Source organism: Phoca vitulina, unplaced genomic scaffold (genome assembly GCF_004348235.1).
Source record: "Phoca vitulina isolate PV1807 unplaced genomic scaffold, GSC_HSeal_1.0 scaffold5, whole genome shotgun sequence".
Classification (NCBI taxonomy): domain Eukaryota; kingdom Metazoa; phylum Chordata; class Mammalia; order Carnivora; family Phocidae; genus Phoca; species Phoca vitulina.
The window spans coordinates 78,729,767-78,746,345 of NW_022589708.1; the positions used below are offsets into that span (position 1 = coordinate 78,729,767).

General features: G+C 37.9%; 1 protein-coding gene across 4 annotated transcripts in view; it reads right to left on the minus strand.

Moving 5' to 3' along the window:
• IFT88 (intraflagellar transport 88) overlaps positions 1-13,704 on the minus strand; it is a 147,506-nt gene extending 133,802 nt beyond the window's left edge. For 2 of the 4 annotated variants that reach the window (XM_032403384.1, XM_032403383.1), the window contains exons 1-3: positions 13,574-13,651; positions 8,922-9,017; positions 4,103-4,165 (exon numbers count right to left, since the gene is read on the minus strand). In XM_032403384.1, coding sequence (XP_032259275.1) covers positions 4,103-4,165; positions 8,922-9,011 — 153 coding nt within the window. In that variant the 5' untranslated portion in view covers positions 9,012-9,017; positions 13,574-13,651. Of the gene's footprint in view, positions 1-4,102; positions 4,166-8,921; positions 9,018-9,529; positions 9,585-13,573 lie in introns of those variants that run through there. The other 2 variants (XM_032403385.1, XM_032403381.1) reach the window with 2 other exon arrangements.
• Between the last annotated feature and the right edge of the window lie 2,875 nt (positions 13,705-16,579).

Genomic DNA, 16,579 nt, shown 5'->3' on the forward strand with positions numbered 1-16,579 from the left:
GAGGGGACAGAGAAATATTTATTATGCAAAGGGATGTCAAAAGAAAGTCAGAGTAGCGGGGCGCCTGCCTTTGGCTCAGGTCCTGGGATCGAGCCCTGCATCAGGCTCCCTGCTCAGCAGGAAGCCTGTTTCTCCCTCTCCCTCTGCCTGCCTCTCTGCCTACTTGTGCTCTCTATCTCTCTGTCAAATAAATAGAAATCTTTAAAAAAAAAAGCCAGAGTAGCAACACTTACATTAGACAAACTAGATTTTAAAACAAAGACTGTAACAAGAGACAAAGGAGGACACTATATAATAATAAAGGGGACAATCCAACAAGAAGATATAACAATTATAAATATTTCTGCACCCAACATGGGAGCACCCAAATACATAAAACAATAACAAACACAAAGGAACGAATTGATAATAATACAGTAACAGTAGGGGACCATAACACCCCACTTACATCAATGGACAGATCATCTAAACAGAAAATCAACAAGGAAACAATAGCTTTTCATGACATGCTGGAACAGATGGATTTAACAGATATATTTAGAACAATCCATCCTGAAACAGCAGAATACACATTCTTTTCAAGTGCATACAGAACATTCTTCAAAACAGATCACATATTAGGCCACAAAACAGGCCTCAATCAATTCAAGAAGACTGAAGTCATACCATGTGCCTTTTCTGACCACAATGCTATGAATCTAGAAGTCAACAAGAAAAACTCTGGAAAGACCACAATACGTGGAGGTTAAATACCATGCTACTAAACAGTGAATGGGTCAAACAGGACATAAAAGAATAAAAAAGTACATACAAACAAATGAAAATGAAAACACGACAGTCCAAAACCTTTGGGATACAGCAAAAGTGGTTCTAAGACAGAAATATATAGCAATAAAGGCCTACCTCAAGAAGCAAGAGAAAAATCTCAAATAAACCACCTATCCTTACACTGAAAGGAGCTAGAAAAAGAACAATAAACAAAGGATAAACCAGCAGAAGGAAGGAAATAATAAAGATCAGAGCATAAATAAATGACATAGAAACTAAAAAAAGAACAGATCAATGAAGCCATTGTTGGTTCTTTGAAAAAATTAATAAAATTGATAAACCTCTAGCCAGGCTTATCAAGAAAAAAAAAGAAAGGACTCAAATCAATCAAGTCACAAATGAGAGAGGAGAAATAACAATCAACACTACAGAAATACAGTTATAAGAGAATATTATGAAAAACTATATAGCAACAAATTGGACAACCTGTGGAAGGGGAGAAGATATTTGCAAAAGATATTTGTAGAAGAAATGGGTAAATTCCTAAAAACATATAAGTTACCAAAACTGAAACAGGAATAAACAGAAAATTTGAAGAGACCAATAGCCAGCCAAGAAATTGAATTAGTAATCCAAAAACTCCCTATGAATAAAACTCCAGGACCAGATGGCTTCCCAGGCAAATTCTACCAAACACGTAAAGCTCAAACTATTCCAAAAAATGGAAAAGGAAGGAAAACTTCCAAATTCATTCTACAGGTCAGCATTATCCTGATACCAAAACCAGATAAAGGCAACACTAACAAAGAGAACTACAGGCCAGTATCTCTGAGGAACACAGATGCAAAAGTTCTCAAAAAATACTAGCAGACTGAATCCAATAATACATTAAAAATACCATTCACCACGATCAAGTGGGATTTATTCCTGGATTGCAAGGGTGGTTCAATATTTCAAATCAATCAATGTGATACACTACATTAATAAGAGAAAGGATAAAAACCATGTAACCATTTTAATAGATGCAAAAAAGAATTTGACAAAGTACAACATGCATTCCTGATAAAAAATCCTCAACAGAGTATGTTTAGAGGCAACATACTTCAACATAATAAAGGCCATACATGAAAAACGCACGGCTAACAACATCCTAAATCAGGAGAAACTGAGAGCTTTTCATCTATAGTCAGGAATAAGACAGGGATGTCCACTCTCACAACTCTTATTAAGCATGTACTGGAAGTCTTATCCACAGCAAACACACAACAAAAAGAAATAAAAGTCATCCAAATTAGCAAGGAAGAAGTAAAACTTTCACTATTTGAAGATGACATGATATTCTACATAGAAAACCCAAAAGACTCCACCAAAACACTGGTAAAACTGATAAATTCAATAGTCACAAGACACAAAATCAACATACAGAAATTTGTTGTGTTTTTATAATGAAGCAGCAAAAAGAGAAATTAAGGAATCAATCCCATTTACAATCCCACCAAAAATAATAAGATAACTAGGAATGAACCTAACCAAAGTGGTGAAAGACCTGTACTCTGAAAACTATCAAACACTGATGAAAGAAACTGAAGAGGATACAAAGAAACTGAAAGATAGTCCATGCTCATGGATTAGAGGAACAAATATCATTAAAATGTTGGTACTACCCAAAGCAATCTATAGATTTAATGCAATCCCTATCAAACCCAACAGCATTTTTCACAGAACAAGAACAAACAATCCCAAAATTTGTATGGAAGCACAAAAGAGCCCAAATAGCCAAAGCAATCTTGGAAAAGTAAAGCAAAGGTGGAGGCATCACAATTCCAGACTTCAAGGTATGTTACAGAGCTGTAGTAAGCAAAACACTATGGTCCTGGCACAAAAATGGACATGTATATCAATGGAACAGAATAGAAAACCCAGAAATGAGCTCACAACTATATGGTCAATTAATCTTCAACAAAGCAGGAAAAGAATATCTAACGGGAAAAAGATTGTCTCTTCAATAAATGGTGCTGGGAAAACTGGACAGCCACATGCAAAAGAATGAAACTGTACCATTCTCTTACACCATACACAAAATAAACTCAAAATGGATTAAGAACTTAAATTTGAGATCTATAACCACAGAAGTCCTTGAAGAACGCACAAGAAGTAATTTCTCTGGCACTGGCCATAGCAACTTTTTCCTAGATAGGTCCCAAGGCAAGGGAAATTAAAGCAAAAATAAACTACTGGGACTACATCAAAATAAAAAGCTTCTGCATGGCAAAGGAAACAATCTAGAAAACTAAAAGTCAACCTCTGGAAGGGGAGAAGATATTTGCAAATGACCTATCCAATAAAGGGTTACTATCCAAAATATATAAAGAACTTATAAAACTCAACACCCAAAAAACAAATAATCCAGTTAAAAAACAGACAGAAGACATGAACAGACATTTCTCCAAAGAAGACATCCAGATGGCCAACAGACACGTGAAAAGATGATCATCATCGCTTACCATGAGGGAATGCAAATCAAAACTACAATTAACTACCACCTCACCCCTGTCAGAGTGGCTAAAATCAACAACACAAGAAACAACAGGTGTTGGTGAGGATGTGGAGAAAAAGAAACACCCTTGCACTGTTAGTGGGAATGCAAACTGGTACAACCACTGTGGAAAACAGTATGAAGGTTTCTCAAAAAGTTAGAAAACTACCCTATGATCCAGCAATTGCACTACTGAGTATTTACCCAAAAAATACAAAAACACTGCTTCAAAGGGATTCATGCACCCATATGTTTACAATAGCATCATTTACAATAGCCAAATTATGGAAGCAGCCCAAGTGTCCATCGACTGATGAATGGATAAAGAAGAGGTAGTATATATATAAAATGGAAAATTATTCATCCATAAAAAGGAATGAAATCTTGCCATTTGCAAGGAAATGGATGGAGCTAGGGAGTATAAAGCTAAACAAAATAAGAGAAAGACAAATGTCATTTGATTTCACTCATATGTGGAATTTATGAAACAAAACAAATGAGCAAAGAGAAAAAAAGAAAGACAAATCAAGAAACAGACTCTTAGCTATAGAGAACAAACTGATGGGTACCAGAGGAGAGGTGGGTGGAGGGATGGGTGAAATAGGTGTTTGGGATTAAGGAGGGCACTTGCTGTGATGAGCACCAGGTGATATATGGAATTGTTGATTCACTATATGCTACACCTGAAACTAATATAACACTGTATTAACAACTAGAATTAAAAAATAAAATGAAAAGTGGCTAAGATGGCAAATTTTATGTGTTTTTTTACCACAACAACAAAAACAATTCACTTACTGGAAGTCTTCTGCCATGACTAGTTCTCACTGCTTGCTGAAAAGCTGTGTCATTCTCTAATTCCTAAAATGAAAAGGCAAATTTAACATTCAATATGAAGGAAGAATTAAAAAAAATAAGTTTAATGTCTTCTGTTTGGTATTCATGATCCTCTATAATTCATCTTACCCCATCTGTTGATATCTAGGTAGTGGCTCAAGGACTCCTGTCCTCAAAGCTCCCCCGTCACGCTACCCAAATGTCAAGCTTCCTTTCTTGTCTAGGAAGAGGAGTACTGGTAATGTCAGTCAACTGTAAGGTATTTTATTGGCCATGTTTAAATGCGTGGTATCATAATGCCTGGTTAAAAGATCAAGGACACAAGGATATGGCCTTTCTTCTTCCTTCTTCCAAACAGCAAGAGCAGTAAGAGCAGGGAAACACATCTCTTTCTCACCCTCTCTCTTTTTTTTAAGATTTTATTTATTTATTTGAGAGAGAGAGACAGAGAGGGACAGAGAGAGCACAAGCAGGGGGAGAGGCAGGCTCCCTGCTGAGCAAGGAGCCCGATATGGGGCTCGATCCCAGAACCTGGAGATCATGACCTGAGCCGAAGGCAGACACTTAACCATCTGAGCCACCCAGGCGCCCCCTCCCTCTCTTTCTCTCTGTCCTCTTTCCCTCCCTTCTCTTCTTCCATATGCTGGGACCATGGTTACTAGCCCCATCCTGAAAAAGCCTTAGGACATTTCATTTCACTGGAGAAGTCAAGTCTGTAATTCAGACTGGAGCTGAGCAAACAGAAGGCTCCACAGGGTCCAACCTGCTGTCCCATTTGGGGCCAAAGCCTCAGTTGAAGTAAAATGTTATTGTGCTTTGCTGATTCCTGCACGTACTCAGATTCTTCCTCAGGAAAGGTGAGGAAAGTAGTATTAGTCAAGAGCAAGATACAAATGTTCCTGGGTGTCCAGGACAAATGCCATTTTTAGACTCTCTCAAAAACACCCAGTCTTGCCAACCACCAACCTTCTAACCAGCCTTTATTTCCTACTCCTTCACCAACGCAAACTCTGGCTCTAACCCTTCGTACAGACGTTAGGGCAACTGTCAGATTTGCCTCTGATTTATTTCAGTCTACTTTCTGAAAAAATGTACTTGCTGATTGTCAAAAAAAAAACCAAACAAATTAAAAAAGAGTCACTATCAATTAACTTTTAAAACCTCTGCAATTACAGTAAAATGTTTATATAACCAGGATGTTAATAAAATGCACTTTTTAAAAAAAGATTTTATTTGACAGAGAGAGAGCACAAGCAGGGGGGTAGCGGCAGGCAGAGGGAGAGGGAGAAGCAGGCTTCCCAATGAGCAGGGAGCCCGATATGGGGCTAGATCCCAGGACCTTGGTATCATGACCTAAGCCAAAGGCAGACGCTTAATGACTGAGCCACCCAGGAGCCCCTAAAATGCACTTTAAATGTGATTTTATTATGTCCAAGCATTCTTTGATTTTTACCTTAAAATAATCTTTATAACCTTCCATATCAACTACAGAAAATTAGTAAGTACACAATCCTCGGTTAGTTATGGAAACTAGGCAACTTTCATATGAAGTACAAAGCCAAAGGCAACCTTCAGCATAATTAATTATACTACTTTGGCAGATCCCTTAGGAAAAGGAAGTCTAGTATTCCTAAACGATAAATAAAATTTTATTTAATCAACTCAGTGAATCCTAACTAAATGACAAACTAAAAATTGTCAACAAACTCTCCAATTACAAATACCAAACTAACACAACTTTTGTAATTTTTCTTTGTTCATGATTTTATTAGCAATTTGCATAATCTATGAATATCTTAGAAAATGTTTCAATTAATTCATTTATATGTGAAACTTGTTATTATTCCAACTAATTAAGATATAAGAAAACTGTGGGTAAACCAAACGTCATTTTTATTTTACTATTTAATTTATTTTTATGTCTGGCGTCTGAATATTCTCTTTGAATTAAACAATGAAGCCACACTGTGATGACCTGAGAAGTTAGGAAATTTCTCTGGTGCTTTAAAACTGATCATATTCATTATCTATTAATTCTACTTCTGGGACTCTAGCCAAGGAAATGCTTGCTCAAAATACAGAAAATCATTTTTGCATAAAATTGTTCACTGCATAGTTGTTATTTACAACAGCAGAAAACTAGAAATAAATCTCCTATGATCTGAAAATAGTTCTAATCATCTATACATATTCAGTAAAATGCAGCAATTAAAATTATACAGTTGACCTTGAACAACACAGGTTTGAACTGTGTGGGTCTACTTACATGTGGATTTTTTTTCCCAGTGAATATACTGGGGGGCGCTGGGTGGCTCAGTAGTTAAGCGTCTGCCTTTGGCCCAGGTTATGATTCCAGGGTCCTGGGACTGAGCCCCACATTCGGCTCCCTGCTCCATGGGAAGCCTGCTTCTCCCTCTCCCATTCCCCCTGCTTCTCCCTTTCCCACTCTCCCACTTATAATTCTTAATAATTTCCCTCTCTCACTGTGTCTGTCAAATAAATAAATAAAATCTTTAAAAATTATATATGTGTATATATACATATATAATTTCCCTATATATAGAGAGAGAGAAATTTTTGGAGACTTGTGACAATTTGAAAAAACTTGCAAGCCATCCAGCTTAGAAATACAGAAAAAAATTTTAAAAAGATATTTTAAGGATACAGTATATGATATATATAAGATACAAAATATGTCTTAATTGATGATGTTATCAGTAAGGTTTCTGGTCAACAGTGGACTATTAGTAGTTAACATTTTGGGGGAGTCAAAAGTTATATGTGGATTTTTGATTGCATGGGGGTAAGGAAGAGAGTCAGTGTCCCTAAACCCCATGTTGTTCAACTGTATTTAAATTCTTAGTATCGTGGGCGCCTGGGTGGCTCAGTTGGTTAAGCGACTGCCTTCGGCTCAGGTCATGATCCTGCAGTCCCGGGATCGAGTCCCGCATCAGGCTCCCTGCTCAGCAGGGAGTCTGCTTCTCCCTCTGACCCTCCTCCCTCTCATGCTCTCTGTCTCTCATTGTCTCTCTCGCAAATAAATAAAATCTTTAAAAAAAAAAAAAAAATTCTTAGTATCGTGAGACATTGCTTATGATGTAGTTGAATGTAAAAAAGCAAACAAGTAAATGCTAGTTCAATTCCAAACATGCTAAAAGAAAACTATTTATCTATGCATGAAAGAAAGACAACGCAACAAAATGTTAACAGTAGTTATTTTGGAGTGATGAGATTATGGGTAATTTCTTTTTCAACAATGAGCATGTACATTTTTTATACATATAACTTTTAAAACTGGGAAAAAGGGGAAGGGTTCAGTGGTTTTCAAAATCTATGCAAACTTAGGAAAACACCTATGTTTTAATATGTTTTTAAAGATTTTATTTTTATTATTTATTTGACAGAGAGAGACACAGCGAGCGAGGGAACACAAGCAGGGGGAGTGGGAGAGGGAGAAGCAGGCTTCCCGCCGAGCAAGAAGCCAAGAAGCCCGATGCGGGGCTCGATCCCAGGACCTGGGATCATGACCTGAGCCGAAGGCAGATGCTTAATGACTGAGCCACCCAGGCGCCCCGACGCTTAACGACTGAGCCACCCAGGCGCCCCGTGTTTTAATATGTTTTTAAAAAGGAGTCTATATAACCATATCTATGTGTATACACAGTGTACACAAGGAGGGAAACACTTGTGTGTATTAAAAGACAGGAATACAGCAAAATGTCAAGTGATCAATTATATTAATCTATAGGTGATCTTTGGGTGACAGGATTTACATCATTTTATTTCTCTCCAAACTTCTGTATTTTGGATTTTCTACAAATGATTATATCTCTTAGATTTTTATTTCATATAGAGTAAGTGAATGGTTTCTATTTTCTTTGTTTTCTTTCCAGGCCTCACATTTACAGACTACCATTTTTCTCCAGAGCAAAAAACAACTGAAAAATTACTAAAAGCAATATAAAAAACTCTAGAATAAGATTTCCTAAATTCATATAAAGTCCTATAAATACTAGTATTTGATTATTATATACTAGCAAAAAAATTAACAACCATATCCTTCACCCTTACTTTTTTCACACACTATTTCAAGGTAACTTTATAAAAAAAAGTTTTGTTGTTTTACAGTTTGGAAACTCTAACTCTCACAATGATATAAAGATTTAAAATATTCAAATATTTTTTTAAAAATTCAAATATTTGTCTTAATAACAATTTCATCTTTAGTTTTAGATATAGATGATATAAATGGATGATAAATGATACCATTTTATCCAAAAATATATAGAGATACACATAAATTTACATAGGGAAATGTTTGGTGAGATAAGCATTATATGTTAACATTTATTTCTGGATGGTGACTGTTTCTGTGATTTTAATTTTCCTTTACACGTATTTCTATTTCCTAAGTTTTCTATAAAATACTCATATAATTAAAAGAAAAAAATCACTATATGACATTTCAAATTTATAGCATTTAAAAAAAACTGGTTTTAGATACCTCGAGTGACTTAAATCTTTCTACTTACACATTCAGATACCTAGTGTTGGAAAATACAAGTATATAATTGATCCTAATTTGTTTACATAACCTTTCTCATGATTTTCCCTTTTGCTGAAATTAGTATTATTAGAAGTTAGTACAAAGCCTAGCACTTTTCTAGGCTTTTAACCAGTTTATTTGATCTAAAGCATAACAGAACAGTCAAATCCAAAGTTTTCATGAACCAGCTGGTTAGCAAAGACCAACATAAAAAACTAGATTTATTTTTTTTACCTCAGTATCATAGGTTGGATTGTAGTCATTATAACCAGAATAAAGATCATCTTCATCTGTCTCTGGGGCCAGGTGTACATTTTGCATCATTTGTACCTATGAAAAATTGGCAGTGTAAATACGTTCTTGGTATATGAAATAATTCTTAATTGAAATAAAATATAACTACTTAACAACCTTTCTGGTCAAATTTACTGCTACATATTTTTATGACTTAAAATTTTGTCACATCAAATTCTCAAAACTAGGTGTCAAAACATTCATTCATTGCTCTCATTTCAAATTTATTCTGCACCTATTACATTAAAAGGACAGTGACAGGCACTCGAGAGAAGTACAGTTGGTTGCCCTTATTTTCAAAGAGCTTAGTATCAAATGAAGAACATATGTCAATTATAACGCGATGCAGAAACTACTACACACCCACTACAATGGTTAAATTTAAAAAACCAACAACACAAAAGGTCAGCAAGAATATGGAGTAATCTAAATAGTCATACACTGTTATTGGGGGTGTAATATGGTACAATTTTGGAAAAAAAGTCTGGCAGTTTCATAAAATTAACATTTATTTCTTATGACCCAGCAACACCACTCCAAGTATTTACCTGAGAGAAATGAAAACACTGGTCCACAAAAGTATTTATATAAGAATGTTCACAGGAGCTTTATTCTTTACAGCCAAAAACTAGAAACAGACCAGATGCCTATCAACACAATGGATAAGCAAATGTGGCATATTTATGCAACCAAGTATTATTCAGCAATAAAAAATAATGCACTGCTGACACACATAATATGGAAGAATTATGTTGAGTGAAATAAGCCTCACAAAACTGTACCTTATGTATCATTTCATTCATTTAAAATTCTAGGACAGGCAAAACTATTGTGGAAAACAATCGGAACAGTGGTTGCTTTTTAGGCATTGGGACTGGAGACTGAATGGAAAAGTGCATGATTATAGAATTTTCTAGGGTGGTAAATATTCTATATCCTGACAGGGGTTTGGGTTATACTGGTATACGCACTTGTAAAAACTCAACAAATGCATACTTGAAATTTTTCTTTTCATTGTACATTTTTTCTTGAAAGAAAAAACTGTAAATAAATAGCAAACTATAATTATTATGCATTTAAGGGAAAGCTTAATATCTGTAATTTAGTTTGATGTGCATAAAAATAATATGGATAAATGAATAGGTTTGTGATAAAGCAAGTACAGAAAAATGTTAATGGTAGAATCTATGTTGCAGGTATGACATTCACTGTAAAATTCTTTAAGCTTTACTGTACATTTGAAAATTTCCATAATAAAATGTTGAAGAAAAAGTGCAAGACAGAAAAAACAGATGTCAGAGAAAAATACAATTACGGTATACATATACTGTAAGTAAATGCAGTAATTACTAGAGAATTCGGGAAGAATTCTTGGACAAGTAATCATTCAAATTGAAAAATATTTTAGGCAATTTGGGGGAGGAGGCAGGCTAGCTACCCAAGAAATGCAGTATTGAACTACTTTATCTTAAAATACATATTTTCTTTAAAGCTTGTACAATGTTAACTGTGCCAGTAAATTCTGACAAAAATTTCAGCTTAATCTTATTGCTCAGTATAATGCCAAACCTATGTGGCTACTTGTAACCTTTAAAAAAATTTTTTACGTGAAATATAAAATTACTAATTTTTTATATAATTCACATATACATAAAATTTACCTTTTTAAGGTGTACAATTCAGTGGTTTTTAGTATACTCACAAGGTTGCGCAACCACCACCACTATCTAATTCCAGAACATTTTCATCAACCCATAAAGAAATCTGAGACCCTTTTAGCAGTTACTCTTCATTCCTCCCTCCACCTAGCCTATGGCACTAATCTACTTTGTCTCCATGGATTTGCCAATTCTGGACATTTTATATGGAATCATCAAATATGTAGCCTTTTATGTCTGGCTTCTTTCACTTAGCATAATGTTTTCAAGGTTCATCTATGTTGTAGCACGCATCAGTACTTCATTCCTTTTTTTTTTTTTAAAGATTTTTTTATTTATTTGACAGAGAGATACATAGCGAGAGGGGAACACAAGCAGGGAGAGTGGGAGAGGGAGAAGCAGGCTTCCCACGGAGCAGGGAGCCCAATGTGGGGCTCGATCCCAGGACCCTGGGATCAGGACCTGAGCCAAAGGCAGACGCTTAACAACTGAGCCAACCAGGCGCCCCAGTACTTCATTCCTTTTTATGGTTGAATATTTTATCTATTAGTTAAAGGACATTTGGATTGTTTCACTTTACGGTTATTATCAATAATACTGCTATGAACATTTGTGTGCATTTAGTGTGGACCTAAATTTTCAATTCTATTGAGTGTATACCTAGGAATGGCATTGTTGGGGCATATGGCAACTCTACGTTTAATTCTTGGAAAAGCTGCTAGACTCCAAAGTGGCTGCACATTTTACATTCCACCAGCAATGTGTGAAGGTTCCAATTTCTCCATGACCTAGCCAACACTTGTTATTGCCCCTCTTTTTGATTATTGCCATTCTAATGGGTATATAATGGTATCTTTGTGGTTTTGATTTGCATTTCCTTGATGACTAATGATGCTGAGTATCTTTTCGTATACTTATTGACCATCGTTTATCTCTTTGGAGAAATGTCTGCTCAGATGCTTTGCCCATTTTTAAAAATTAGGTTGTCTTATCTGAGTTATAAAAATCCTTTATACATTCTGAATACTAGACCTTATCAGATTGACTTGCATATATTTTTATCCCATCCTATGCGCTGCCCTTTCATTTTCTCAATAGTACCCCTTGAGATGTCCTTTGAATTTTGATCATATACAATTTCTCCATTTTTTTCCTTGGTTGCTTGTGCTTTTAGTGTCACATCTAAAAAAAAAAAAAAACCACTGCCTAATCCCAGATCAAGAAGATTTACACCTGTTTTCTTTTAAGAGCTTTACAGTTTTAGCTCTTACACTTAGGTCTTTTGAGTTAATATTTCATTACTTTTTAGAGATGAAAACTATGAGAGAAAATGTCAATCAGATAGAAATGTTCACTTCACACACCACCAAAAGTATTAAAAGTCACCAGGATACAAACTCCCAGTTATAAAATAAATGTCATGAGGATGTAAATTACAGCATAGAGACCATAGTCATAATATTGTAATAACTTTGGTGACAGATGGTAACTAGATTTATTGTGGTGATCATTCTGTAATGTATATAAATTTCAAATCACTATGTTGCACAGCTCAAACTAACATAATATATATGTCAACTATACTTCAAGAAATAAAAATTTGAAAAATAAAAGTCACTGGTATAAGATAAAGAAAATATTTTAACTTAAAAGCTTTAGCTCAGAGAATGCTATACCAGTGGTTCTCAAACCTCAGCGTGTCTGAGAAACTGAAGGGCTTATTAAAACAGATTGTTACTCCCCCACCAGCAGAGTTTGTGATTCATTAAATCCTGGGTGGGAGTCATCATCACCCCCTCTATTCCTTTACAGTATGCATTTCATACAGTGTGCTGGTCTGAGAACCACACTTTGAGAACTTTCTAATTATGAGCCCCATTTCGGTCAGTTCAACTTACATGCATGTTATGAAAAAAAAGCAACTTTTAGAACTAGATATCCTTCTTGCTGGGTGGCAACCACAATGCAAGTAGCTTACATCTGAGACTATTGCTGAACAGACATCGAGTGAGCAAATTAATCTTAGAGATGCAGAAAGCGAGGCCAGGAAAAGTGAAGTATGGGTGACAGAGCAAATACTACAACTTCGGTTCTCTGGATTCCCCAAGGTTTCAAAAGCAGTTCATACACATAACAACCCATTCGTGTTGCAACGATCTGGGGATGACACTAATATAAATTAAGTGCCAGTAACATCTTTTTTAAAAATGGGAAAGGTTTTTTTTTGGTTTTTTTTTATGATACTCTCCCACTAGTCAGTGGGATAGTTGGACAGTCTACATCCAAGATGCCTCAAAAGGTCACAAGCAGAAAAGGAAAGTGGGATTTTAGCCCTCGAAAGAATCCTGGAAAAACAATACGTCAAGTCTTTGGAATTTTGTTTCATCTTTTTGAGGATGAGTACAGGTTTATGCCTTCTGTTGTGTTCTCTCATATTTCATGAATTAAACGTTTTATTAGAAAATTTCAAAAGCTTTACAGAACACACAAAAATAAAGATGACTGTTCAGTGTATCTGCTATGAAATGCAAGAGCTGGTGGAGAGGTCTAAGCTGGGTTCGAATTTCCCGGCTGCAGTGTTACTGATTTGGGACAGCCATCCGGTGCGGAGCAGCACTGCCCAGCCCTGCTTAGAGGAGTAACACAAACTCGCCGACTACGGGGATCAACGTTTGCGAACCAACGCCCGCGTTTCAGGGTGGACAGACGTGGGGCCTGCAGGCCGCGGCCAGCCCCAGGCGGTACGGAAGGAAGCGCCGGTGGGCAGGTAGAGCCCCTCCGCAAACCAAACCCCCGCCCCGCGCGGCGCCCCGAGGACCCGCGCGGGGGCGTGCCGCCAGGGGCCCGGCCTCGGGACGGCCCCCCGCCGCGGGCCCTGCGCCTCGCCGTCCGCGCCGGCCCGAGGCACTCCTCGCCCCCGGGCCCTTCTCCTACCTCGCGGCGAGGGGGAGCAGGGAGAGCGCGGGTGTAGCGGGGTACGACGCGGCTTTCTCGAGAAATCTGCGAAGAGCCCGTGGAGGCCAGAGCGCGGCGCCCAAGTCGTTGCCACGCGCGGAATCCAAGGAAGCGGCTCCCACAGTGCTCCGCGCCAGAGCGCGGGGGGGTGGGGGAGAAAGTGGGGGTGGGGCGGGAGAGGATTGCGGCCGGGCGGGGGCGTGGCCGGGCGGCGCGGGCCCAGAGCTGGACCCGAGTGGAGGCGGGGACGGCTTGTGTGTGGCCTGAGCACGGTAGGGGTACGCAGTGCGCGGCCTCTATTTGGTGCGAAGGAAAGAAACCCGACGGTTTATAAATCCTGATGAAATCAGCCAGGAGGATTACCCGGGGATGGTACTAGGTTACTATAAAGTATCTCCTGTAGCCATCACACTGATGTGAGCCTGCAAGCCCGAGATTCGTGTAATCATTGACTCCCTTTGGTCACCCTGTAGAGTTGCTCAGATGAGATGCCTGTCTCGGAGGCACCGGCTCCTTCTTCCCTCCTTCCTCATGTCTAGGTGTTCCCACAGCACCCTGTGTACGCCTTATCCAAGCACTTAATGTATCCTCGTCTGGTGAGTGTCTTAAAGGGCAGGAACTGAAACTTTGTGTCCCAAGCAGCTAGAACCAGGTTCATACTAAAAATAAATGCACAGTATGAATGAGAAATTCATAATTGTTTAATATCATTGAAGTTTGTTTTAGATTTTGAAGATTAATGGGAGTCATGCAGGGTAAGTCTAGACACCAATAATTAACGAGTTTCAAACATTAAGTACATGTTGGGAGACATATTTTTAATACATTATATGTATGTCAATATAGTGTTTTAATTATCATTATTCACAAGGTTATCTTGAGGAAAAATGAGGGGGAACAATTTTTTATGAATCTCTGGACTATTGTGTTTTAATTTAATGAGTCAGCTGGACTAGTCCATAGTACTTAGTTTTTTTTGTAAAACACTGGTACAGATGTTGCTGTGAGGATTTTTAAAGACACAATTAACAATTAAAACAGTAGACTTTGAGGGGCGCCTGGGTGGCCCAGTCGTTAAGCGTCTGCCTTCCGCTCAGGTCATGATCCCAGGGACCTGGGATTGAGCCCCGCATTGGGCTCTCTGCTTGGTGGGAAGCCTGCTTCTCCCTCTCCCACTCCCCCTGCTTGTGTTCCCTCTCTTGCTGTCTTTGTCTCTGTCAAATAAATAAAATCTTCACAAAAAAAAAAAAAACCGGTAGACTTTGAGTACAGCAGATTACCCTCCATCATGTAGGTGGGCCTCATCCAATCAGTTAAAAGACTTATGAGAAAAGACTGATGTCCCTGGAGGAGGAGAGAATTCTGCCTCCAGGCTGCCTTCAGACCCCAGCTGCCACATCAGCCCTTCTCTAGGTCCCCAGCCTGTGGTCCTGCCCTACAGATTTTGGATTTGGCAGTCCCACAACTACAGGAGCCAATTCCTTAAAATAAATCTTAATACATGCATTCTTTTGGTTCTCTTTCCGTGGAGAACTCTGACCAATAGAACTATTTCTTCAAGGATGTTTGTATAGGGAACAGTTTGGACCATTGAGATGGTTGTCTCCCTCCAGTGCAAAAGGCAGGTTTGTTGCTATCCAGTATACTAAAGATAATATCTCCCTCTGAGGCAAAGCTTGGGCACTTGGGCCTGCAGTCCATTATAAAAGATTAAAGTTTCCTAAGTTCAGGGCTCCTCAGCTGTGACACAAACCCATTGCATGTGCAGCATCCACCTGGCCTACCATCATGGGACTTGGGGAGGCAAGGAGAACTGAAAGGAATATGAAGCTCAGGCTGCTTGCTGTGCTGTGAAGAATAAAGTCCTTTGGTTCGGGTACTTTCTGCCAGCATTTATGAAACTGTGTTAGATTGTTAGTTTGGAAAGAGGGTAAACTCTTACACAGTTTTTGATAGTATCTAGCTACAATGCCTAGCTGAAAGCATGTATTTATTACATATTTGTTGAATTAATTAGGGAACACTGTACAGCTCTTCTCTCAAGTTGTTGCACTTCAATATATTAGACAATTTTTGTTCTCTTTTTAGGTCTCCAGGCCTAAATTTCTATAAATTTCTAGCTCTATAATTCTATAAAATTATCTACAGCTCTAAAATTCTATAGATTTCTAGCTCTCTCAAAAAATATTTTTATTGGAAAGAAATTCAAGTTCCTTTATACTTGGTTGCTCTATAAGCATGATATTACTTACCCAGAGAGTGATCAATCATCTCCTTCATTTTAAATATTGTAATGTAGATGTCACTTACTGAACATACACTCATAATTGACAGACAAAATGTTGGGGTCACATAGCTTGTATTTCTCAAATAAAAGCTCCACAGAGAACAGAGTTTTATCTTTTTTGTTGTAGACTATACTCTAGTACCTAGGGAAGTGCCTGAAAATAGTTGGCACTCAATAATTATTTATTGATGGGAGCGCCTGGGTGGCTCTGTCGTTAAGCGTCTGCCTTCGGCTCAGGTCATGATCCCAGGGTCCTGGGATCGAGCCCCCGCATCGGGCTCCCTGCTCTGTGGGAAGCCTGCTCCTCCCTCTCCCACTCCCCCTGCTTGTGTTCCCTCTCTCGCTGTGTCTCTCTCTGTCAAATAAATAAATAAAATCTTTAAAAAAAATTATTATTTATTGAATAAATTGCCAGGGCTTGTGATTACTTACATATAGAGGCAGGGGTGAATGAGAAACAAGCAACAAGCATGAATCTTACGTTTAGCATAAGCAATCGGGGAAAAACTCTAGTGCCACTAATTAATATGGAGAACACTATGGGAGAAGCAGATTTGAGAGAAAATAAGTTTAATTTTGAACATGAACATGTTGAGTTTCAGATGTCTGTAAAATGTGCAAATAGAGATGTTTGAGTAGGCAACTGTATATAAAGATGTAAAGCTCAGAGAAGAGATTCCATCTGGAGATATACATTT